Source organism: Anguilla rostrata, chromosome 13, assembly GCF_018555375.3.
Source record: "Anguilla rostrata isolate EN2019 chromosome 13, ASM1855537v3, whole genome shotgun sequence".
Classification (NCBI taxonomy): Eukaryota; Metazoa; Chordata; class Actinopteri; order Anguilliformes; family Anguillidae; genus Anguilla; species Anguilla rostrata.
The window spans coordinates 22,984,167-23,007,159 of NC_057945.1; the positions used below are offsets into that span (position 1 = coordinate 22,984,167).

Sequence of the window (22,993 nt, forward strand, 5' to 3'; positions counted from 1 at the left end):
TTATCCCTGTCAAAACACATTGGTTATTCGGACAGTGAATTCAGAAAGGTGTCATTAGTGCGCAGACCCAGAAGAACAAACATAACACTATGGTCAGTGTGGCTTCAGAGGTGACAGGTGGTGGGGCTAACCCTATTACCTGACAATATGAGGGAAGAACACCACAGCTGTGTAGCCTGGCTCTTAAGCATTTAAACAGATTTGCCATAAGCCACAGTGAAGCCGAGGCAAGTCTCTCCACCATTCTGTGTCTGACACATCAATGTTGGTCTCATTTGAAATTTGGATACCCTTTATCCTTGTGCTGTGCAGATCTCATGACTTATGATCAGTAGTCTCTCAAATTTGGAACTTTAGAATTAGAATCTGACTGCAGTTTGACTCAAGAATAATGAGTAAACTGGACTTATCTCAGTGAATCTGAGGCATTTGAATCCCATCCATATCTTGGAGAAGTATTTCTGGGAAACAAATCAAAACAAATATTGTCTTCACTAATTATGCTAGGTGCGGAGTTACAGCAATTGTGGTCATAATGATTAAATCCAATGCATTTTCCCTGGACCAGTTGGACGTGTATGTTAGCATGACAATTTTGTATTAAAATGGTTATGCAAAAGAACCTCAAATCCTCATAATGCCGCTCTTCCCAAAATGCAGTTTGTCATATTCAAAGGATAAAAAGTTGTAACTGCAAAACACAATCATGTGCTTATATCTTCCCTAACGCCAATGTGTTACTGTGTTACTGTTAAAATACAGTGTTTTGGGGGGCTTCTGTTAAGGCGCTGTTCTAATGCATGGATACTGAACTCAGATCGTGCCAGTGCTGACTGTGGCCAGTAGCCCCACAGAGTAATGGACACTTGGATCTAGCATCACCCAGGGAAGAGAAGGTTTCAGTCAGCTGGGATTAGACTCTTATCAAGCACCAATAACCCCCACTAGTTTATCACCAGCAGGTTTGTCTGCTGAACTGCGCATGAAGTGCCTTCCTAAAGTGTCTTCCTAAAACTCATGTCTGTGAGAATCTGACTTACAAACTGTGCCGTACTAAGTAGCAGCAGTGGTTACATCACGTGCTTGTCTGTGCTCTCCAAAATCTGTAACAGAGGTTGTGATGAGCGATGCAGCATTAGCATGATTGGGCATGCTAAACTGGGCAGAACTTTCATGTTACATGTACTGCCATCCAGCACTTATATTGTACTTTGTATCATTATCTTGATGTTGTAGCTTGTCATGCCTCCCAGTTTGACTTGGCATAGGTTAGGTCAGAGAGTAATGTTTTCTTTGTGAACTGGACTTTGTGTGTTTATGGCTATGAATAACTGTTACAAAATGAGTATCGGACCTATGTTTTGTAGTTGTTCCAATGACCTTTGATATGCACTTATTGTACGTTGCTTTGGATAAAAGCATCTGCCAAATAAATGTAATGTAATGTAATCTCAGAAGGAAGCTGATATTTATCCTCACGGACATTTCAAACAAAACTAAAGAAAAAGGAAATGTTCTTAGCAGGAAATGGTGTTGCTAAATGACATAATGCAATCTAATAAAGATGAGCGTTTACAGCATCACCTCCACATAACTAGCAGGAAAATAATCTCTCTCTGAACACCCTAGCACAAAGCTTAAACCAGGAAAAGGGAAAGAGGAAAAACATATTGCAATGACTTGCGAGCAATGATAGGCCTGTTGATCATTTATTATTTATTTCACATCCTGAAAACTGACCTGCTTTGAAGCTTTCATGCTGATGAGTTTGATATCAGTTAATTTTGTATTCCATTTTCCTGAATATATTCTTTAAATTCAAAATGTAACTTATTTTATTGTTGGTGTGGTCAAAGTTTTAATTTAACACCCAAGCATTGGTGTACATAAAGAGAATTTATCATAACATACTTAAATGTGGGTTGACATATTTAGATTTTGCTCAGTTAACATGCAAAATGCCAGGTTTTCAACATTCAAAAGAAATGATCAACATTTACAAAAGAATCTGCCTTGAGTTATTACCTTAGCCATAATATATTTTAGTGCTGAAATGCTTGACTGTAAAGTTAAATGCCTTTCCTAACTTCTGGTGACTGATGCGTGAAAATACCCAATTTTTAAATTAATTTCAAGTAAGTTTACATTAGAAATTATAAAGGAATTTAAACTTCCATATACAAATCTTGCAGGTTGCCATGTATGAAATAAGACTGACACGGATGACATTTTTGTGTGCTATATGACTACAGCTGTGACTCATGTGCCTTTTGTGTAATTAACGCTGTCAAAACACTGCACTTTTCTCTGACATGGTATGTTTAGGAGCGTCGTTAGGGTTTGGCCCTAAAAGCTGAGGTATGATCCTGCAGATGAAGTGGTCAGTGTGGTTTGAACTACCACAGATAACATCAGTCCAGCGCTGAAGTAATTAAATACATTCTCAACAAGCTGCATTGGAGGTATATGCCTCCACCACTCTGAATACTTTACCTCAATCTGGATATCATCTTAACATTTTGAGTACATGTTTAGTAGAAAAACAATTCAATTAACCCTTATGTTTGGTTTAGGTCAAACTGACCTATTTTAAACTTTGAGTAAAATAGGAATGACACATTTGATAGATGTATTTCATAACCAGTAACTAAACCAGTGTAAATTTGGTTCTATCTTGTGTTTATATTTGTTGTTTATCGTCAAGATTTGCTATATGTCTTTTTGCCTATATGGTTTCTTTAAATGTAATAAGATGAAAAATTAATAGAGAATGTCAGTACAAAGCAATAAATATATAAACCTGCATGGAAACCTTGTTTCATTTACATTTTTCACAGATGAACATGATTTATGCACCCAGTGTCTTAATTATAGTGGATTTAAAAAATATAAATTGCTAATTTTACTTGATAGAATAACATGTTGTTTTAACTTCATTATGAAAATCAATTTGGTATTCTCATAGAGATGATGTTATCAAGTACATGCAGTTCTAACGGGTCAATGCAAATCCACACTACAAGACATTTCCATCTCACAGTTTTGCAAATCAATCCAAGATGTTTTCCCCTTCTGTAATAAACCAGCACAGTAATAACAATGGTTTCCACCCTGAGAGGTTCTGGGTGAGATTCTTTTTACAGCTGATTGTCATGAGGCAAAGTTATAAAAGCATATCTTTATTATATATTATCTCATAGCCATATGGCTTCCTGCTTGAATAGCCTTCTTCCCTAATGCTTGCAATGTCATTGAGGTGAAATGTTACCTAGAATAGGTGTATTTCTAAGCAGTCAGATATAATTAAGTGGCAGCTTCTTGGAAGGATAACTTCACTTTAATGACTGATATATTCTACAGTCTTTTGCAATTTTACGGGCATGAAAAAGATAAGGTAATGAGTATTGTTTCAAACTGGTGAAACAATGGACTTGTTTTGTCAAACATATCAAAACAAAAATAAGATCTGCAAAAGAGGGTTGTTGGCTGTTGTTTTGTCATTGGTCCAGATTCATGTACACAATTTAATATTATGTGTTTGAAAACAAATATACAATTCGTTTTCCAGTATGCATTCTCTCCAAAAATGTACAATATCATGACATATAACTGAAAACATACAGCTAAATGATCGTTAATGGAGATACACAGTATTTCCGCCTTATGATTTTAAAATATTTTGTATAATTGCAGATTATAATGCATTGGGTGAGAGACAGGAATACACCCTGGAGAGGCAGTCAGTCTATCACACATGTCTTCGGACTGGAGAACCGAACACACGGACAACATGCAAACCATACAGAAACCCAGGACCTTCTTGCAGTGAGGAGACCCAATGCACTGTGTCATTCCTTTTCTGCTCACTAATAACTGAAGAACACACTGCTTGAATGATACCTTACTAAATAAATATAAGTATTGTTTTTCATTTTACTTTATATGTCCTATGAATTAACTTACTATGAATTATGAATTGACTAATACATTTTCTGTTAAATCTGCTCAGTGATATTTCCTTCGTGAACAGCTCAAAATTGAACGGATTTGAATTAATTTCGTCAAGAGCTGGACTGTGCATGCTTTGTGCGTCTCCTGCCCCCTGGTGTCTGAACAGTGACAATGTACTGAATATTTATGGTCGGTGGGTATACTGTATACTGCTCAATAATTGTATTGCAAAAGAGACAACTTTTAGGTTACAACTATAACAATAATTTTTATAACATAATTATATTGTAATTTTTTCACTTGGTTTTAGAAATACAAGTTTGTAACTTGTAGTTTTCCCACTAATAAATCTAATAAATACTGAAATATCCTCTTGAGACCCATATTTTGATTTCTTCTCATAATACAAGTGTGTTCGATGTCATAAACATGTTGCAGTGAAAATATTTGGCTTTTTAATATTTTCAAAGACTCATTTCTCCTATAGGGGTCTTAAGAGGCTATATTAGAATAGAATATTTTACCAATATTGAAAAATATAATGCAATAACAGTAATGTAGGGACATGCACAAATTATTCCAGCTTTCAGAAACTGAACTACATATTTTAAAAATACATTGCTCTGAAATTTATATTTATCATTATGTATTTTTTGCAAAGCAGTGCAAAGCAGTGTATCCTGTTTCTAGAAGGGTTTTGAGAACTAATCATAGACCGGAACCAATTCATTCAACAAAGTATTGCATCAGAGCAAAATTGTATTTCGTCGGCAAACATGTGTTGTCATTACTTTCCCTTTAATTTTCAGACGCAAAGTGCTGGCGCGTAATACCGCGCGTAAACTGAAACGGCAGTTTATAGCTAGTCTGCGTTGTTTATTTTTCCGGCACTTGGAAAAAGTGGGAACACATGATTCTTCCTAGGATTTTAACAAAGATGATTTCAAATCTTAATCCACATGACAAATCTTCGTTGTTTTGTTAAGTGAACTTATATCCAACGTGGCTTTCTAATTCGATGTATAATGTTCCATCACTTATGATGCAGTGTGATTAGCATACAAGTTAATATTTCCGTAGTTTCTCTTCCAGGGAATAAAAACTGTAGTTGTTGCAGTAGCTATTTTTCTGTAAAATGACTTCCGCTTTGGTGAGTTTATCACTTTTCAGTTAAGAAAGTTTAATTTTGCGAGATTGAAAACTTTGGCTAGCAACCTAGCTAGCTACGAACTTTGTAGCCAGCGAAATTAGCCATGTTGGCTAAATTACTGTCTGTTATTTCTCATCTGGCTACGCAATGTTAGCTGATTGCATTTTTTGGTTGGCAGTACTTTTTCTGTGACATTGCCATGTAGACTAGCAGGTTAATTAGCTAACGTATTCAGAAGCTAATGGTAGTATCGATAGCTAGTAATAACTGATTGGCTAGCTTTTGTGTTGTCTAACGTTTCGGCTAAATCTAACGTTAGCCAGCTAGACTTATTGCCAGAGCAATCTAATTTACCTGTTTCTCTTGCCAGCCATTTAGAAACGTTGCTGATAAGACTGATAGTTTTTTTGTTTAGAAAGCCCAAGCTTTACTTGCCATGCTTTGTGTAAGTATACGACTAACTGATACAGCCATGAATACTGACAATTTGACACACTCTGATGAGTGCTTATAAACTGTATACTAACGTACTTAATTTCCTAGCTTAGCTAACTAGTAAGTTATCAAACTACATATAGCAAGGCACTAGCCTAGATTAAAATTTAGCCTTTTCAGTTGCTTCATGTCCCACTTGTTTCTATTTATTATTCTGTGTTTGCAGGAAGACCCAACACTGGAGAGGCATTTCAAAGGCCATAGAGACACCATAACCAGTGTCGACTTCAGCAGCAATATGAAACAAATAGGTAAGATATTTTCCATTCTCTACAGGCTTGATTGTGAGTGGTCATGCATATATTTCATATATTATCTCTTGTGTCCTGAATGTGACATACTGAATGTTTTCTCCTAGCTACTGGCTCCATGGACTCCTGTTTAATGATCTGGAATACGAAGCCTCAGATGAGGGCCTATCGCTTTGTTGGACACAAGGGCGCAGTGATGTCTGTTCAGTTTTCACCGTCCGGCCACCTTGTGGCATCAGCATCCAGGGACAAAACTGTCCGCCTCTGGGTACCCTGCATGTAAGTCGGAGCCCCAGTGTCACACACTGCTGCACTCTACCATCACCTATGTAACTTACGTGCTCCCTTCATTTTAGTGCACAAGGTTCAAGAATTTTCTGTCTTGGCACTTGAATCATTACTTTTGTCTATCTGCAAAGAAATATTTGAAGTGATTATCATGCTAGTGACGTTGTGCTATGGCGGAAAGTGTGTTTAAAAAAAATTTTTTTTTAAGTTGCAATAACAATGGCAATAAGTAACACATAATTGAAGGTGTAGATTCTTGTCATATATTAATCTGAACTGCAGCTTCCACTGACATTTTTGGTATTCATTTTATGCTGTGGGGTAGGGTACGGGGAGGCCTTACACCTGGGTGATGTCATTCGTCTGGGCTGGGTGGTGTTCTGTGCATGTCCTTTGTTGCGGGATAAAGAATTATATGTGATGCATTACAAATGCGATAATTAGAAGTGGGATGATAAAAACGATTTTTTAGTTGGAGTTGGATGGAAGAACCCACATAACTGGGAAATGATTATTGTGGTTCCTCTTTTATCCCGTGTTCTTAACCACATGGATTACTCTCAGCATTTGAAACTGTATTTAATGGGTGTGGTGAATATCTTTCTCCACAAGGTGGCAATGTCGTTTCATGTCATATGTTGTCATTGTTTGAATTCATGTCTCCTCTTTACAGTCATTCATTCATTCATTCATTCATTTATTCACACATCCATCCATCCATTTATTCATTCATTCAGATGTACGTGAGATTCACTTCAGGGTCTGGGACCCATTTTTATTTATTTTTTGCTATATGATGTGTTACTGTTTTATTTGCACATATAACTGTCGATACCTGGTACTGAGCCACTGTCAATAAGCAGTGGGTTAATTGAGTTAAGTGTCACTCTTTAGCCAACAGGCTAACAAATCAGTGAATCGATTGATTTAACCAATAAGTATTCTTTTATGATTCTATGAAGTGCACATCTTCAACCTGCATCTCGACTGCCTGTTCTTGCCCCTGGTGCTCTTTTCTTATGTCATTTCTTTATGGCTGTAATATCATGATTTTGGTTTTATATGAATGTTAGCTGTATGAATGTATTTTTTGTATTATGCTTCTAGGTTACCTTTGGTTTAGTGCTTTAGCAATGTTGCATGTACACTCACTAGGCTGGGAACGTTGGTAGCCCATGTGACTCTGCACTTGTGGATATGCTTTTGTTCTCTTGCACTGAAAGTCGCTCTGGATTGGAGTGTCTGCCAAATGAGTGCAATGTAATGTGTAGGCAGAAGTCTTGCCTTTCTGCTGGTTCGTCTGTGCAGATGTGATCTGTTGATTAAAGTATTAAAAATCACCGGATGAAGGGTGGTACTTTCCATTCTATGATTTCTCGCTCTTCTGACTTACTGGGCAAGATGTTGACTGCAAGAGGAGCTTATAGCCCATTGTCTTATTACACAGGAAAAGAAAGTGTCACATGTAATAAATTGCATGCAGCGTGTCTTTATGAATAATTTAAGCAGCTGAAATGAAATAGAGTTCCACTAACTGCAGCCTCAGTAAAGTGCAGGGGGTTACATTGAAACAGATTTCTCGGTTTTGCCTTCCCCTGGTTATGGAACAGATCCCTGGATTTACTGCGTTTTTAATGAGTTTGGGGCGTCCGGCCTTACCCATCCATTTTACACCCGATTTAGGGATTCCGTACTGTTCGAGTGCAGCAGGTTAGCGGCATACACAGATGTATCCGGTAGTGCCTAAAGCAGCAGGGGTGCCCGCTCCTGAGTATGAGTGTGAGGGTGTTGTGTAGTGACTCTTCTCACCCTGCTGAGCTGCTGCCTGATCTGTGTATGAATATGCACTTCTCTGCGAGGATGGGCCCTTTTTTTCCACTACCCTGGGCTGTGATTGACACAACCTCGGTGATTGATGATTATTCGCCTAGTTGAGTCCCCATTAACTCAGTTACCATTCAGCCTAGATTTAAGTACAGTCACCAGTTTGGTCAGTGGAGGATGGGCTCCCCTTATAGGCCAGGTTGCCTCCCACCAGGGAGTATTTTACTCAACACTTTTTGAGTCGTCGTTTTTTTTGTTTGTTTTCTCACTAGGGACTGTTTTACACCTCACTTGCTGGTGTTTTGCAATTTCAGGCCTGGTCTTTCTCCCTGTTTTCTTCTTCCCCTGTAAAGGTAGTGACAGTGCCTCTGTTAAAAGAGCTACAAAAAAACGGAATCGAATTGAACCTGGAGTAGACTGGTCATAATTTGTGTCAATCCTGGTCATTGTATATTTTTTTGTTTAATGATTTTCCATGGCTTGTTGCACATATATATGTACATTCGGGGTTTGTATTTTGGTTCATGCGTTATATAGTTAATTTGAAATACAATTTTTTGGGGCCCTTGTGCTAAGACTGTGATGATGGTAAACATTTGGATTGGAAAGATTAAGTGAGCCTATCAGCGTTTTTCCTGACTCAAAATGGTGATTTTGTGTGACAGTGTCTGGGGTCCGTTCGGCTTTACTGCCACTGTCACCTTGAGGCGTTTTCTCCCTGTATTTAGCGACATCTAGAATGTGAAGTTCTGGTCTTCAAGAGACCTCCACAATGCATTGAGATGTAGGCTTAAAAACTGAAACTTGTGACAAAATTTTAAAAAATTGGAACAATTTAGATATTTATTGAACGGTTACATATTGTAAGCGCCAGAATTGGGGGGGAAATATAGCCTGTACTGAAGGATTTACAGATTGTAAGGGGGTCATTATACAGGAATAGTTGTATTTAGGATTTTCATATGTCTTATTTTTGTAATTCAAAACTCAAAAGCTACAAAATTGTACTGTACAGGTAGGCTACATTATTCCCCACATCAGGTTGGCAAAGCAGTAGCCCGACTGCGATATGTAATGTTATGTCGATTACATAAATTTATCAAAGGCTATTGAATTTTGTTGAAGTACTGTTTTAAGCGGAATTTTGACGCCAGATGTTCGTGTAGTTTGACTATCCCCCTTCTAGAGAATATCTGCTTGAAAGCGATATCAGGAAGTCCTCGTCCCAGGTTCTGCTTGTGATAATGGCCTCCTGAGGCACCAGGGATGTGTGAGCGGGTGCACTCTCTGCGGCGCAGGAGAGGGATTTATATTTAACGCGCAGCATGAAGAGAGACGGGGCCCTCGGAGGCTGTGATGTATTAAAGCCCTTTTCTTTGTGTCCAGCCGCCAGCCCGTGTCTCCTTGCCTGTTTGGAGGGAGGTCTGTTCTAGGAACTGCCGTCGCTCTGTGACCTTTTCTGCTTTGTCTCCCTGCTGTATCGTTAAACAAAATCTATCGGCCGGAAACTTCCAACAGTGTAGGTAGGGACCAAACCAGCATTCCTGCTGGGTCTGGCCGCACCATTTTACCAACTGGAAGTATGAAAGGTAATTGTAGATTGAACGCAGAGGTTGAAGTTACAGGAAGTGACCTCACTAAGGTAAAGAGAAAAGTGTGCTTGTTAGATGTGGGTGGAATATGGCTCGTGAAGTTGCCTGGTGCTTTGGGGCATGCAATTGAGCTGGTGGGGAAGTGGAAAAAAAAGGCATGTTAGTGTGTGTATGCACCGTTCTATCAGTCTAGTAGAGTAAAACTTCTCACTGTCACCCTTATATTCACTCCCTCACACACACGCACACTCGCAGAACAGATACTCAATGAATTTGCTGTGAAATAACTCGCAGTTCCTCACGGTTTTGATGGGTGAGCATCATCTATACATCGGTAGATCGGTGACTCGTTGCAGTGAAAGCAGAAGCCTTTCTGTTCCCTCAGCAGATGTTGACACGTTGCGTTGCTGCCGTGCTGTTGCTGTTCGGCTTCAGCGCGAAGGCCCAGTAGAACATGAACACCGAACATGTCTTTAAACACACCCATCGCCGCACTGCGTGGGCGTGAGAGGCAGCGGCTGCTCGGCCCTCTCGCGCTGCTCCCTGCGATCAGCCCACTGCTGACGCGCGCCTCTCTCCAGACGGAGTGCCGTGACGTCAGGCGGATTCCAGACGTGCTGTAGGTTATGTACCGGGCGCGGCGCTAGCGCCGGGCGCTTCCGCATGCTAGGGCACGTTTCACGCACATTTCTGGAGCATGACGTGGCGTAGGAACCTCTTAAGACCCTGGGCCATTTTGCGCAACACTCTCACATCCCCCCCCACCCCCTTTACTCTAAATTACAGCTCATGGGTGCAGCAGCTGCGTGTGCTTCTGCCGCTGTCTGAAAGCACGCTCCAGTCCGTTTCTGAAGATTTTGAAACACTTCATGGTCAGTTGGTGACCCACTGGAAGACAGTAGAGGAATGCATGTAGAGGAATGCATGCACTCTCAAAACATGTTAAAAACAACACATAACGTGTCCATGTCTTGCTTTTTGGTATTGGCTAGGCAGGGTCTGGCCTGTGTGTTTGTGGTGCCTGGTACGTAATGATCTCAATACTGACGTTGTTACCTGACGGTTTCACAAAAACACAGATGGAGAAAATGAGTCTGATGGTCGCAGGGTGAAAAATGGGTCAGACAGTCGTGAGAAATGCAGCTTCCTGAACACCTGGTACAGTTTTCACCCAGGGGAAGGCTGTTATTGCATTATTAGCAGCTTAATTGCTGTTATTTGTTTACTTTACTTTTTTTTTTACTGTAAGTCTGTTTATGAAGTTTTGAACAATTGTTCAAAACAATTTCATTTAAATAAAATTTAAGTGAATTACTATGTGAGGAAATTATCATAAATTGTCTCAAGTAAAGAACAACAAAAAACAAAGAAACAAACAAAAAATTCTTTCCCTGACCTGAAATTGAAAATGTCCCTGTGGAATTAGCGTTAATATCAATCACCATGAGCAGTGTAGAGAATCAAAGCTCCGGCTGCAAAATAAATATAAACCATAAAGATTATTTAGCTTTTAAAATAAAAACCCATGTGATTAATGCAAGTCATTGATTGGCTAAAGTGACGACACACTTTGCTTTTATAGCCTAATTTTGGAAATGCTTTCTGCCTCTTTCTGCACTTTCCCTAAATTAGACATTTCACTCAGGAGTATTTTAAAGCATTAATTTGCTATTTTCTGGCAATAGTGTTGTAAAACGATTTAAAAATAAATGTGTGATGATAAAAAAATCTGGCTTGGTCCTGTAGGCTAGTATTGAAGCATAATGTTTTTTAAGATGGCCTTTCAAGTCTTAGGCTTTCCGGTTCCTTTTTGTAGCAGCTGAAGGGACACAAAACTAATAGCTGGAGTGACAAGTGATCCTCCAAGGTGTGTTACTCTGGAGTGGTGAAGTGTTGGACTTGGGTGGGAAGGACAAGTTATTAATAGCTCCTGAGAACCTGATAATTGTGTTCTGTTCTGGCGAGAGAGAGAGAGAGAGAGAGGGAGAAAGAAAGAGAATTGAGAGCTGATGAGCACATGATACCGGGCTGAACTGAACGCTGGGGCTGTCATGCAGTAGCTCTGTTGTCGCGGGCCATGGTGGCTGCTGTTCTGTGCCGGCTTGCGCTAACGATATGGTTAAGTGAAGTATGAACTGCAGCATCATTCCCAAAACAAAGGGCACCTTCCATTCACTCGATCAGGAGGGTCCAGTCGTACCCAGGAAGTGCCAGTGTGGGTGCAAGCTTTCATTTTAACCCACGGCTAAAGCAGCCCATTCAAGACCGTGATTTCTTCCTTAGTCAAAGAACTTTGACTTTGCTTTATAGGAATATTGCCTAGCCATGATTTCATCTCTTTTTTTTTTACATAATTTGTAATTGTAATTGTGTGTATGTCACGAAGATAGGTACGTTGGTATGGTCTTTGTGTCATAATATAGTTATGATTCCAAGCCCTAAAGCTGTGTAACTACTTAAATATGTGAAAATATGCTAAATCGATAGGGTAGGTTTGTAATGTTGCTTCAATGTGACATGACAATAACAAGTTAATTAGCCAGTTCCTTGGATGTTATCTAGGAAGGTGTCTGCTGTACCTGTCATTGGCTAATTTTCGTGTTCGTGTGTAGCGCATGCTTTGTAATCTGATCCTTGCCAAGAATGTAGGAAGAGAGCGAGAGACCATTCCCTTATATGGGCTTCAGTGGCTGTTGCACGTAAGCGGCCTTGCGTAGCTTAAGCGGTTTGCCATGAGAAGGGTACAGGGTGGGATGGCTGCCGGCTGGCAGACTACAGCATGTCCCTTGTGCTGTTTGAAAAAGAGCTTTTGTTACAGTGCATGTATTTAGGAGTTGCATTTGGGCCGCAAAACCACCCGCAGTCTAAGCTGCCATAGTGAATTCTCCAGATCGAAAGCAGAGGCAGCAGCTCACTTGACGGGTGATGGATTCATTATCTGACTCTGCTTGTTAGCCGCGGTGGTGATTTCCGTACCGTAAGAGAATTCACACAAAATGGTGATTAAGTCGCAGTGATAGCACTCAGTGGGAACTGCTGCTTGAATTGCAAATGGGGAACATCTCTGTGATGAACTCTGGAGCTGTATTCCTGTTTATTTTTAGAAATGCAAAAGAGGCCGTGCATTTCAATAGCAGCTGCTGTCGCTCCGGCTCCTGCTGCCCAGTTTATCTTTGCTGGATTCATCATCGTTGTTATTCATCCTCATCGTTTTGGATGCTGTTCAGCCAGTGTGAGCTGCGGCCGCGCCCACGTCTGTCCGGCCCAGTTCTGTCTGTCTGTCTTCTTGACTGCGCCATAGCAAGCTACGCTTTGATGTCATATCCTGTGCTGCCCATTCCTACGTTGCCCATATCCTTGTGTTGTGTAACTCCTGTCATTTCTTTGTGGTAAACCCAGATCTCACTCATTCATCCTCAAAGCTGTCTGTGACAATGCTGACTCGCATGTCTTGAAATAGTTCATTTGGCCTTTGGCCTTTTCTTAAACTACAGGTCTGAAAACCACTGTGGTCACTAGACTGATTGTGAAGCGCTGTTTGATTTTAGCGAAAACACACAAAACGAAGATGTGTAGATTGATGTGAGGCTGATTAATTTGGGGCACCCAGCTCACCATCCTTGGTTGCCTTTATTATTGAAAAGGATGGACACTCACTGGCCGTGATCTCCGCCCTTCCCTTCCCCCCCCCCAGGAAGGGCGAGTCGACGGTGTTCCGCGCCCACACGGGGACCGTCCGCAGCGTCAGCTTCTCCGGCGACGGCCAGTCCCTCGTCACCGCCTCCGACGACAAAACCGTCAAGGTGTGGACCGTGCACCGGCAGAAGTTCCTCTTCTCCCTCAATCTGCACATCAACTGGGTGCGCTGCGCCAAGTAGGTCCTGGGCAGGGCGAACATCGCACCGCGTCTATTCCCTTCTGCTTAACGTCGCAATATTCGCAATGTGTGATAGAACTGCTAAAAAATATGCCTTTGTTTGCATGGGATCTTTAATTAGGCCAAGAACTTTCTCTCATTACACTGAATCTTTTCTCAGCTTGTCATAGGCATTGCCAGCGTTCAGAGCAGAAAAGTTCCACATTTTCCACCCCAAAGCTGTGGTTCAATAAATGAAAGGGTCCAGCTCCATTTGAATTTAAAGTGGAGCGGAACTCCTGCCGTAATGAACTAGAGTTTGGCTGGAGTAACTTAGAATTGGCTTAATCTCACGCTCTTACCTGCTCAGACGCATAGGCACATTTAGGCTGGCCTGTTGCATTGAATGTGATGCACGGTAGAAGCCTGAGGGTGGCCTTATGCGTGGAGGTGTGGATTCATTCCTACCTGCATTGCTGTTGATTGTTTGTGTGGATGGTTGTCATGACTATGGCTGGTAATCACACGTCATCCATCAGCACTGAAATGACTGCAGGGGGTGACTGAGAGGTGGAGTGGCCAGATTAACTCACTTAAAGTTCAAACAAACAAAAAAAAGTTAAAATATTGAACATATGGAAACAAACTAATAAATCAAATAAAATCGGGTAACCATATTGACCTGGAGCATTATATGAAAATCTGTTGTAATGTTTTATATTGCTACTCGCAGGGTATAGTCTTCCCATTTTCTTTACTGGACGATGGGACCACTGGCTAACATATTTTCATCATCCATTAACCAGAATGATGAATGGTGGTGATAGCACTTGGGAACAGTCAGGGCCCAAAAGTAGCCCAATAAAGCCGCGTTTCCACCGCAGGAACTATACCCCGGAACTAGGAACCTTTTGAGGAACTCAGTGCGTTTCCACCGCAGGAACTAGGGTCTAAATTTAGTTCTGGGGGCTTTGTTTTACCCCCCAAAACGTTCCTGCTCGTGGGGTAGTACTTTCCGAAAGCACAGGAACCTTTTGGGTGGAGCTTGCAGCGCTGAACATTTCTGATTGGTCGAGTACTCGTAGCATTTGTGTTGTATTTATTTTCCGCCATTACCCGCCATGTTTGAAAATATGCAGCGGCAAACCAATTTATTTTCATAATAACTTCAAATCAAACTTGTATGTTATGCGGTGCAGTAGCCTACTTTTGGTTATAGCCTGTCAACGTCTTGGAATTATAACGTGTGCTCTTCTGTTCTTTTCTTGCTTTAGTATTCGTTTTATAAAATGCTAAGCATTCGTGCTGGGACAGCATATTACGTAGGCTACCAAAACATTCAAACGGATTAATTCGGTTGCTGAATATTTTCTTCCGGATTTTCTTTGTTAGCCCGTTGTAATTGACTCAAAACGTTTGATACAGTTATGTGAGGTATGCGGTAGTTCTGCATAATTAACATTGGTGATACAGTACAAGCAAACTGGAAATCACCTTCCGCACTTTTTATCCGGGTAAAATAACAGGTTAATTCTAGTAATCTTCCCTTTAGCTTTTTCAGACTGCCGTAATTTTACTCAATTTTACTGCCATTTTTCAATTCCACGAAAAGACCAGGAAGACTATGGACTCATTTATGGTGCATGGTTCGCATCTGGAGGGCACACTTCGCTGCTCGGCTGGCAGTAACTTCGAAGGAAAGCAAACGGTGGCGTTTTCGTTCTATTCTTGTCATTTTGCGATTAGCCTATATGGAATTGACGACGAGAAAGTAATAAAACAGCAAATTGTTTACAACGTGTGCATGTTTTCTGCTGTTAATGAATGTGTTTGAGAGGATGTATGAAAATCAATAAATACAAAAGTAACCATATATAGTCATTGTTGGTAACCCGTTGTATATAAGTGGAATAAACCCCTCCGGGCTGGTTATTAGAAAATAATGTAGGCTACTTCGGTGGTAGTATGGGGTTACAGAAGAAATCATATGACAGATGGACCGACGACAACGTCAGTGGGCTAATTTGCCTAATCTTCGCAGTACTTTAGACCCCGGTGGAAACGCAGACAACCATTGGCTGAAGGAACCTTTTAGTTCCTGGTAAAGTAGTTCCTGGGACTGAAAGTTCCGGGTAATTTTGGTGGAAACGCGGCTTAAGAGAGCAGAGCAGAAACGCAGCTCAGTCAGGGGTAAGTCACAGTGAAAGCACTGGCATTGATGCCATTGTTTTTCGGGACATTCAGTGCAAGTGTGAATGAATCCTCCAGCAAAGACATGTGTGTGTGTGTGTGTGTGTGGGGGCTTTCTTTTGAAGCGGCAGGAAGACTGCACTCTCCAGCTCCTTTTCAGACTCTGCTAATTGCTCATCTTGCCACCCCTGTGAGTCAGAGCATCTGAAGAACACTTGAGTGTGTGTGTGTGTGGGGGGGGGGGTCTTGTTGTTTCCAGGCGATAAGCTCTAAATATCACCCATTTTATAATATACAGTAATTTGCTCTCTGACAGTGAGGCATGTTATTACCGTCTCTAGCAGACGTTTTGTAATTGGTCCTCTCTTGTTTTGTGAATCCTCCAGCCAGTATTTAATAATTAGTCATGACTCGTTAGGTTTGTTGGGAGTGTGATCTGTTTTGCCATTAACTCTTTAATCGCAAAGTTTGTCACTTTACACAAGTGTCTCTATACCTTACAGAAATGAAAAATACTGTAATATTTTGCAAATATGTGGACTTAAAAAAAGTATAATTTAGCCATTTAACAGATGCTTTTAACCAAAACAACTTACAGAAGTGCAAAGATGAATTTCATGAAACTGTGTTTAAAAAAAAAATTGCAATATCTGAAAGAAGTGATAATTCGGTTGTTTTTATACTGGCTGAAGCTAAGCAAGTGTGGGCTTGGTTAGTAGTTGGATGGGAGACCACCAGGGAATACTGAGTTGCTGCTGGAAGTGGTGTTGGTGGGCCAGCAGGGGGCAATCTTCCCTCTGGACAAATAAACCCCAATGCCCCAGTGCAGTGACGGGGACACTGTGCTGTAGGTGATGCTGTCTTTCAGATGAGAGGTTAAACCGAGGTCCTGACTCACTGTGGTCATTAAAGATCCCATGACACTTATTGCAAAGAGTAGGGGGTTCCCCGGTGTCCTGGCTAAAATCCCAGATCTGGCTCTTGCAAAAACTTGCCATCTAATCAGCCCCTGATTTAATTGGCTAAAAAAAATGTTCTCTCCCTCCACTGAGCAGCTCCTCCAGGAGCTGCTCAATGGTCAACAATAGGGGATTGTGGTTGTACTGGGCAGCTCCCAGGTGTGAATGTGCATGAGTGTGAAGCAGGGCGTTGCTGCAAAAGAGCATCCGTGCTCAGCAAACCTACCCTGGGTAAATAAAGGTTAAATAAAAAACACACAGGCTCCTATATATTTCTTGTCATGGTATTGGATTCAAATGAATTTATTTTGACCGAAAAGCTTAATTTAATACTGTTGCAGTTTTGTTCTTGATTACTGTTTTCATTTTATGAATTTCACATTAAAATCTAGATTTTGGTATCGTATGCAGGAGGTGAAACCTTTTCATTTTATATTATCATTTTTATTGATATCAAAGTCTAGATTCTCTATACAAGTCCAGTATGCAAGAAATGAAAAATTTTACGGAAAGTAAAATATACAGTCTAATCGCAGTATAACTGTTATGGAATACTTCTTGATTTCTGTAAGCATCTATGGTTATGTGTGGAAGTTGACAACATTTGAGTCCATATCCCATTTGAGTCCATGTCCCTCTTTTTAAAAATGATTTTAGGTTTTCACCAGATGGTCGACTAATAGTTTCAGCGAGCGACGACAAAACGGTGAAGATATGGGACAAGACGAGCCGCGAGTGCATACACTCCTTTTACGAGCACGGCGGGTGAGTGCGCCGCTTCATTCAGCCTTTCCCAGATGTCCGCCTCTTTTGGAGTGCCCCGTGCGTGGGCACCACACATACGCTGAGTGCTGGAAGCGCCGGGGCCTTTGGTGTCACACAGCATGCATCTGCGCTGGAGTCTGTGTACGTTTCTTTTGTTGTGCTGACCGATAGCCGGCTTTCTGGTTGAGAGGAGAGTGAATTGGCTTTCTCTCGCCCACTCAGAGTGCGCTGGGCAATGACTGAAAAGGTCCGTTTAACGACTGTATCTTGTTTGTTTTATTCGCTGTAATGACACACACTTCCCCAGTGAATATTAACCTACAAATCCCTTATATCATGGTGATTTAGCATACCTAATTAGATAGAAACAAATTTTTCATACATGTTAACGGACATTTTTCGTATTCACGATTCTTTTCATTAGCCCTGTCAGTTAAATTTTAATCGGTTAAATGTCAAGAGGTAAAATTGTTATTCCTTTAATGCTGTTGGTGTGTAATGTTTCTGTAGTCTAATCTAGTGGTTGCAGCACTTCCTGTTGTAGTCAATGCCGCTTGATGCTGGTACGTGAGCAGACATGACGGTCTATTGCTTCCTTTCTCCGCAGTCATGTGACCTACGCGGACTTCCACCCCAGTGGCACCTGCATCGCAGCGGCCAGCTCAGACAACACGGTCAAGGTGTGGGACATCCGCACGCACAAGCTCCTCCAGCACTACCAGGGTAAGGCCGCTCTGCCGGGACGTCCGGCCCGCGGGGGGCGAGGCGTGTGCTGCCGTACCGCTGCCCGCCGCGGCGGTTCGGCTCTCGCCGGGACTCCCCCGCCCGTACGCCGCTGCTCGTCCAGGAACATCATTAGAGCCTCGCCTTCCTTCTGCCGCTCATACACACGCATGTGACGGTTTATTTTAAAACAAACCCTCACAGTTTGTACTTTCGGTTGAGATGGTGGATTAGAACAGCCTGTTACCCTGGTCCTGTAGAGGCTGCGCCGTGGGCTGGTTTCCAGTTTTACTTCCAACTCCACTCCCCTTTCAGTCCCGGAGTCTTGGTGAGGCATGGGTACTGTGCCGTCAAGTGCTTCCATTGATCCAGACGCAGGCGTGCAGACCCCTGCGGCTGCAGAAGGAAACCGTGATACTTGTGTATGCCTGTATCACAGAGTCCAAAGCACACAGAATAAAAGAATAGCGGGTACTGTGAATTGTGAGCAGTGTACAGATCTGCTGTACAGCGTGGGCGGGGAGCCTGCTTCTGTTCTAGAGCAAACTGTCGATTACATTTGAACAAGGCGGTGCTGCCTACAGAAGGGGCTCTTCAGTTGGCTTTGTTTCATGCTGTGTGGATACCAGCATTTAATACTGATAGCGCTGATGATTTGTGAGGAGTGAAATTCTACCCTGGCTTGCATTTGTGATGCTACTAGCACATGAGCCACAAGGGGGCATTATATACAGGTAATTTAGCCAGTGAGAACCATCCAGAGCACAAGGGTGCTCAGACCTGTTGTTAAATTGTACTGTCTTTGTTTGTTTTAATGCTTTGCAGCTGTGCTACTGCCTTTGATAAGCTATAACAGAAATAATAATAATTAACAAGTTTAATTATTGTAGGACCGTTCATACAACCCATTTAAAGGTCAGAATTCTTACTGGAAAACGTACAATACAAACACGATATAGTAAAACAATTCCAAGAAAAAACAAAAAATGGTAAAATAAAAGGCTTCAAATCTTTTTTATGTATTTTGATATTTTTAGGATGTACTAAAAGCTAAACCATGATCAAATAAGTAAAAATAAGATTAAATGACACTAAACACGAATGTAAAAAGATTGCTTACTTAATGCTATCTATTGTTACTATATGTGCATTCATAAAAACTTATATTTGTGAAACACAAGGTTGGATAACTGTCATTGCCACCAGTTACAGTGTAATTTTCTCCATTTTGTAAAACTACATGCCATTCAGCAAATCAATAATTGTCTGTCATCCCAGCTGTGTTTTCTTAGTAATATTATTCATTCTAATATTTAGGCTAAAGTTATTTGCTTTCATGTAACTTTTTATTCGCTGTAATGCATACAGTGCTGATTTACATGAAAATTACTGTTGCTCTGTTTCCTCAGTCAATGTTTGTAGAGTGCTGCTGTAGCACAAGTTAACAAGGCAGTATAAACATCAGCACACCATTACACTCAAACACTAATGCAATTTTTTACTGACAGAAATATAATGCAGGGCTGATGAAATATGATGGACATTTATTGTATGTGTGTTTCACACATTTTGTCTGCCACCATTATGGGTAAATTAATATTACAAGGATTGTGGAAAAGTTTACAGCAGTGGCCTTCTGTACCGCTCACGGAGAGGCACTGGGTCTCCTGATTTTCGCTTTCACTGTGAAGCATTACGGGCGTTTCAGACACATGAAACCAGGTGAGGTGAGTTAAGCAGCGTGAAGGACTGCTTTAATCCATCAGATAATGGCTGAGTAAAGACTGAAAGCAGCAGACTCAGCCTCTCCTGGACCAGGGTGGAGGACCACTCATTCACACTGTCATTGGTGGGAATGTGGATGTACATGCTCGATTTGAATTGTATGTCTTGACATTTCTTGGTTTAATGTTTGACTGGAGCCTGTTGACTCGGTTTGAATTTTGTTTCGTGGCATCGTCCTGCGAAGTCGGAAGCCCAGATCTGGGAATGGAGTTGTTCTGTGAAGTGCATGTTTCTCAGACTGTTTAGAGTCAGGTGTCTGTCGTAGTGCTGTGTGTGTCATGGTGCAAACTTGTGGTGATATTTTTGGTGAGTAGGCTTCCTGTTTGTCCCTTATATGCATATATTATGCAAACAGATATGAGCCCATCATTGCAACACCTTTTTACATTTTCTTTCAGTTCTGTGTATTTCCTCATTTCCTCTTTCATGGCTTATGAGGGATGTGTTTGAAAAGGTTCTGTGTAAAAATCCTGAATGGAGATAAAAACCTTTGAAAAATACTTTGTGTTCCTTGGGCGAACAGAGCCATTTTCAGCTTAGTTCACCAACTTTAGGCATGGGGTGAACCAGCTATTGTATCTGGGATTACCCAGCATGCCCTGGGCCTGGGTTATTTCACTGTAGTAGCACCTGTGGTTTACCTGGAGTGTAGCTGACGCGTAGCTGAGGGAGACCAGTGGAAACAGGGCTGTTGTGTGTAAATAGAGGTATAAATCAGAAAGCTTTCTGTGCTCTGCTGCAGAGCTGGGCTCCCCCACTGTGTGACATCTATGACATGCTGATCCTATCGAGAGTCGTCTGAACTGTGGTTGTCAGTGGTCCTAGAACAAAAATGACATGATTTTTACAGAAAACTTTCAAGATTGCCTTCCATGGCTTTAGAACGTGTTGTTGTCTATAACAAATTTTCAAATATTTGTTTAAGAAAAAAAAAGGCTGGTCAGTAACTGGGCTTTCCCTCCAAAAATAAAAACGTTCAGGAAATAAAAGCACCAAGCTGTTTTTAAATGAACATCGCAACCATTCAGGTTACGAACTGTAATGCAGTCGGAAGCAAGGTGTGTGATTTGTGCCGGAAATTCCTGGAATATTTGCAGAATAATTGGAAAGACCTTATCAAGGTTGGCCCCATTTGTTGCAGCACAGCCCTGTCGGTTATGTAAGATTTTTAAGATGAAATGCCGCTGAAGAACATAAATGTCAGTTGCATTACGCAACCCATTGTCTGTAGCTTATTATCAAGCAGTCGCAGGCCAGGCGGGGGAAGAAGGCTGTGTACCATCTCTAATCACACACTGCTCTGGCAAACCAGCGACCGGAGGGTCACACCGTCACATTGCGGAGGAGAAGGGACCCCGCTGCTTTATCTGCCTGGGGGAGAAGGGCAGGGGGTTCATCAGTGTAGCAGAGCTATACTTCCACTGTCAGCCTTACACATGTTTGAAATTTGAGAATACTCCTGAAATTCCCTGAGATTTGTCTCACCGAAATGTGTCATCGTATGAAAGATCTAGATATCGATGAAATGGGGAGAAAAGATTGTTTTTTGTAACCGTCTGTGAGATGCAGTAGTTTTCTGGCGTGTAAGGGGTTGAACTATTTCAGATAAAATGTGTGACCCCGGTAAGTGTAAAGCAAGGGGTGAATGGTTGCAGAACAGGCTGACCCGTAGAGGCAGGGGAACATTACTCAGACTGATAGGAACCCAAGCTCACGAGAAGACGTTGCCAGTGCTGATTATTTCTGTCTCTTCAGTCAGGAAGTCACTCAGTGTAGCGCGGTGCACCCACTCACTCTGCATAAGTGAATGAGACTGGAATCAGCCATGTCTGCTCTGTGGCTCACATCAAGTCTGACAGCGCCCGAGCCCTGACAGTACTCTGTCATTCATAAAAGGAAATGCAAGCATAATGACACATTACAACCCTTTTTAAAAGCCAAATTCAGTATGTCGGTACTCAAATATGAAATTAGGTAGGGGGGGAAAGTACTTCTTTCCCCGCTACCTAATGTCATATTCACTCAATGTCTGTGCTCCTTAGAAATGCATGGACTTTTCTGAAGCTGCCAGGTTAAAGATTTGTCAGAATTATGTGTTGTGTATTTTCAGCCTTCATGAATTAATGCAAAGACACGATGCAGTTTCACTCACTTTCTTCCCTGCCTCATTTCCTAGATTTAATTAATGTAGAAAGAACTGAATCTCAATCCCCATCATTCTCTTGTTCTTGTAATGTCACCAGACGTCCTCTAGAGGGTTTCTGGTGCCTTCTGAACGAACAGCAGCGAACAAGGACACATTCATCCACTGTACAGAGTAAATTGGCTTGAAGTGAGGTTGACAGTTATTTTATATATATATATATATATATATATATTGAGAGATATTTACTTAAAAGTCCTTAAAATGCTGGCAACACAACATCTGGATGAAGAATTTGATTTATGTAGACTGCAGTCAAAATGTGAATAGGGCCCTTATTTTTTAGAGACTTTGCACTTTTTTTAAAATGCTCAGAAATTAAGATAATTGTATTTGAGCTGGGTAATCCTGTTTGACTGTTTTTTGGATGCTCATGTGAAAACGTTTTAGTGCTTTCTCACATGGTGCTGTTGAATATTTGGTGTAGTAAATTTTGAGCTGAGGGCATTTTTTTTGCTTTGGTGATTAGATTAATTCTAGGATGTGCAGCCATCTGGTGTCTGTTGGTCACATGCAGGATCTTATCCGATCATGTGTTTGATGACTTCCTGAGTTCTTCGTTTTAGTTTTCAAGTGCTCATGCATATGGCGATCAGAGACCTGAGTGCCTGCTGCGTGTTTGTAGTGATGAGTACTTGTGTTTGCAGTGCACAGTGCTGTAGTGATGAGTACTTGTGTTTGCAGTGCACAGTGCTGTAGTGATGAGTACTTGTTGTGTTTACAGTGCACAGTGCTGTAGTGATGAGTACTTGTTGTGTTTGCAGTGCACAGTGCTGTAGTGATTAGTAATGGTTGTGTTTGCAGTGCACAGTGCTGTAGTGATGAGTACTTGTTGTGTTTACAGTGCACAGTGCTGTAGTGATGAGTACTTGTTGTGTTTACAGTGCACAGTGCTGTAGTGATGAGTACTTGTTGTGTTTGCAGTGCACAGTGCTGTAGTGATGAGTACTTGTTGTGTTTG

General features: G+C 41.3%; 1 protein-coding gene across 4 annotated transcripts in view; it reads left to right on the forward strand.

Moving 5' to 3' along the window:
• Window positions 1-4,737: 4,737 nt before the first annotated feature.
• poc1a (POC1 centriolar protein A) overlaps window positions 4,738-22,993 on the forward strand; it is a 71,685-nt gene continuing 53,429 nt past the window's right edge. Inside the window, exons 1-6 of one of the 4 annotated variants that reach the window (XM_064304881.1) lie at window positions 4,738-5,101; window positions 5,767-5,847; window positions 5,955-6,126; window positions 13,246-13,425; window positions 17,214-17,321; window positions 17,929-18,044. In XM_064304881.1, coding sequence (XP_064160951.1) covers window positions 5,835-5,847; window positions 5,955-6,126; window positions 13,246-13,425; window positions 17,214-17,321; window positions 17,929-18,044 — 589 coding nt within the window. In that variant the 5' untranslated portion in view covers window positions 4,738-5,101; window positions 5,767-5,834. Of the gene's footprint in view, window positions 5,102-5,321; window positions 5,547-5,762; window positions 5,848-5,954; window positions 6,127-13,245; window positions 13,426-17,213; window positions 17,322-17,928; window positions 18,045-22,993 lie in introns of those variants that run through there. The other 3 variants (XM_064304879.1, XM_064304882.1, XM_064304880.1) reach the window with 3 other exon arrangements.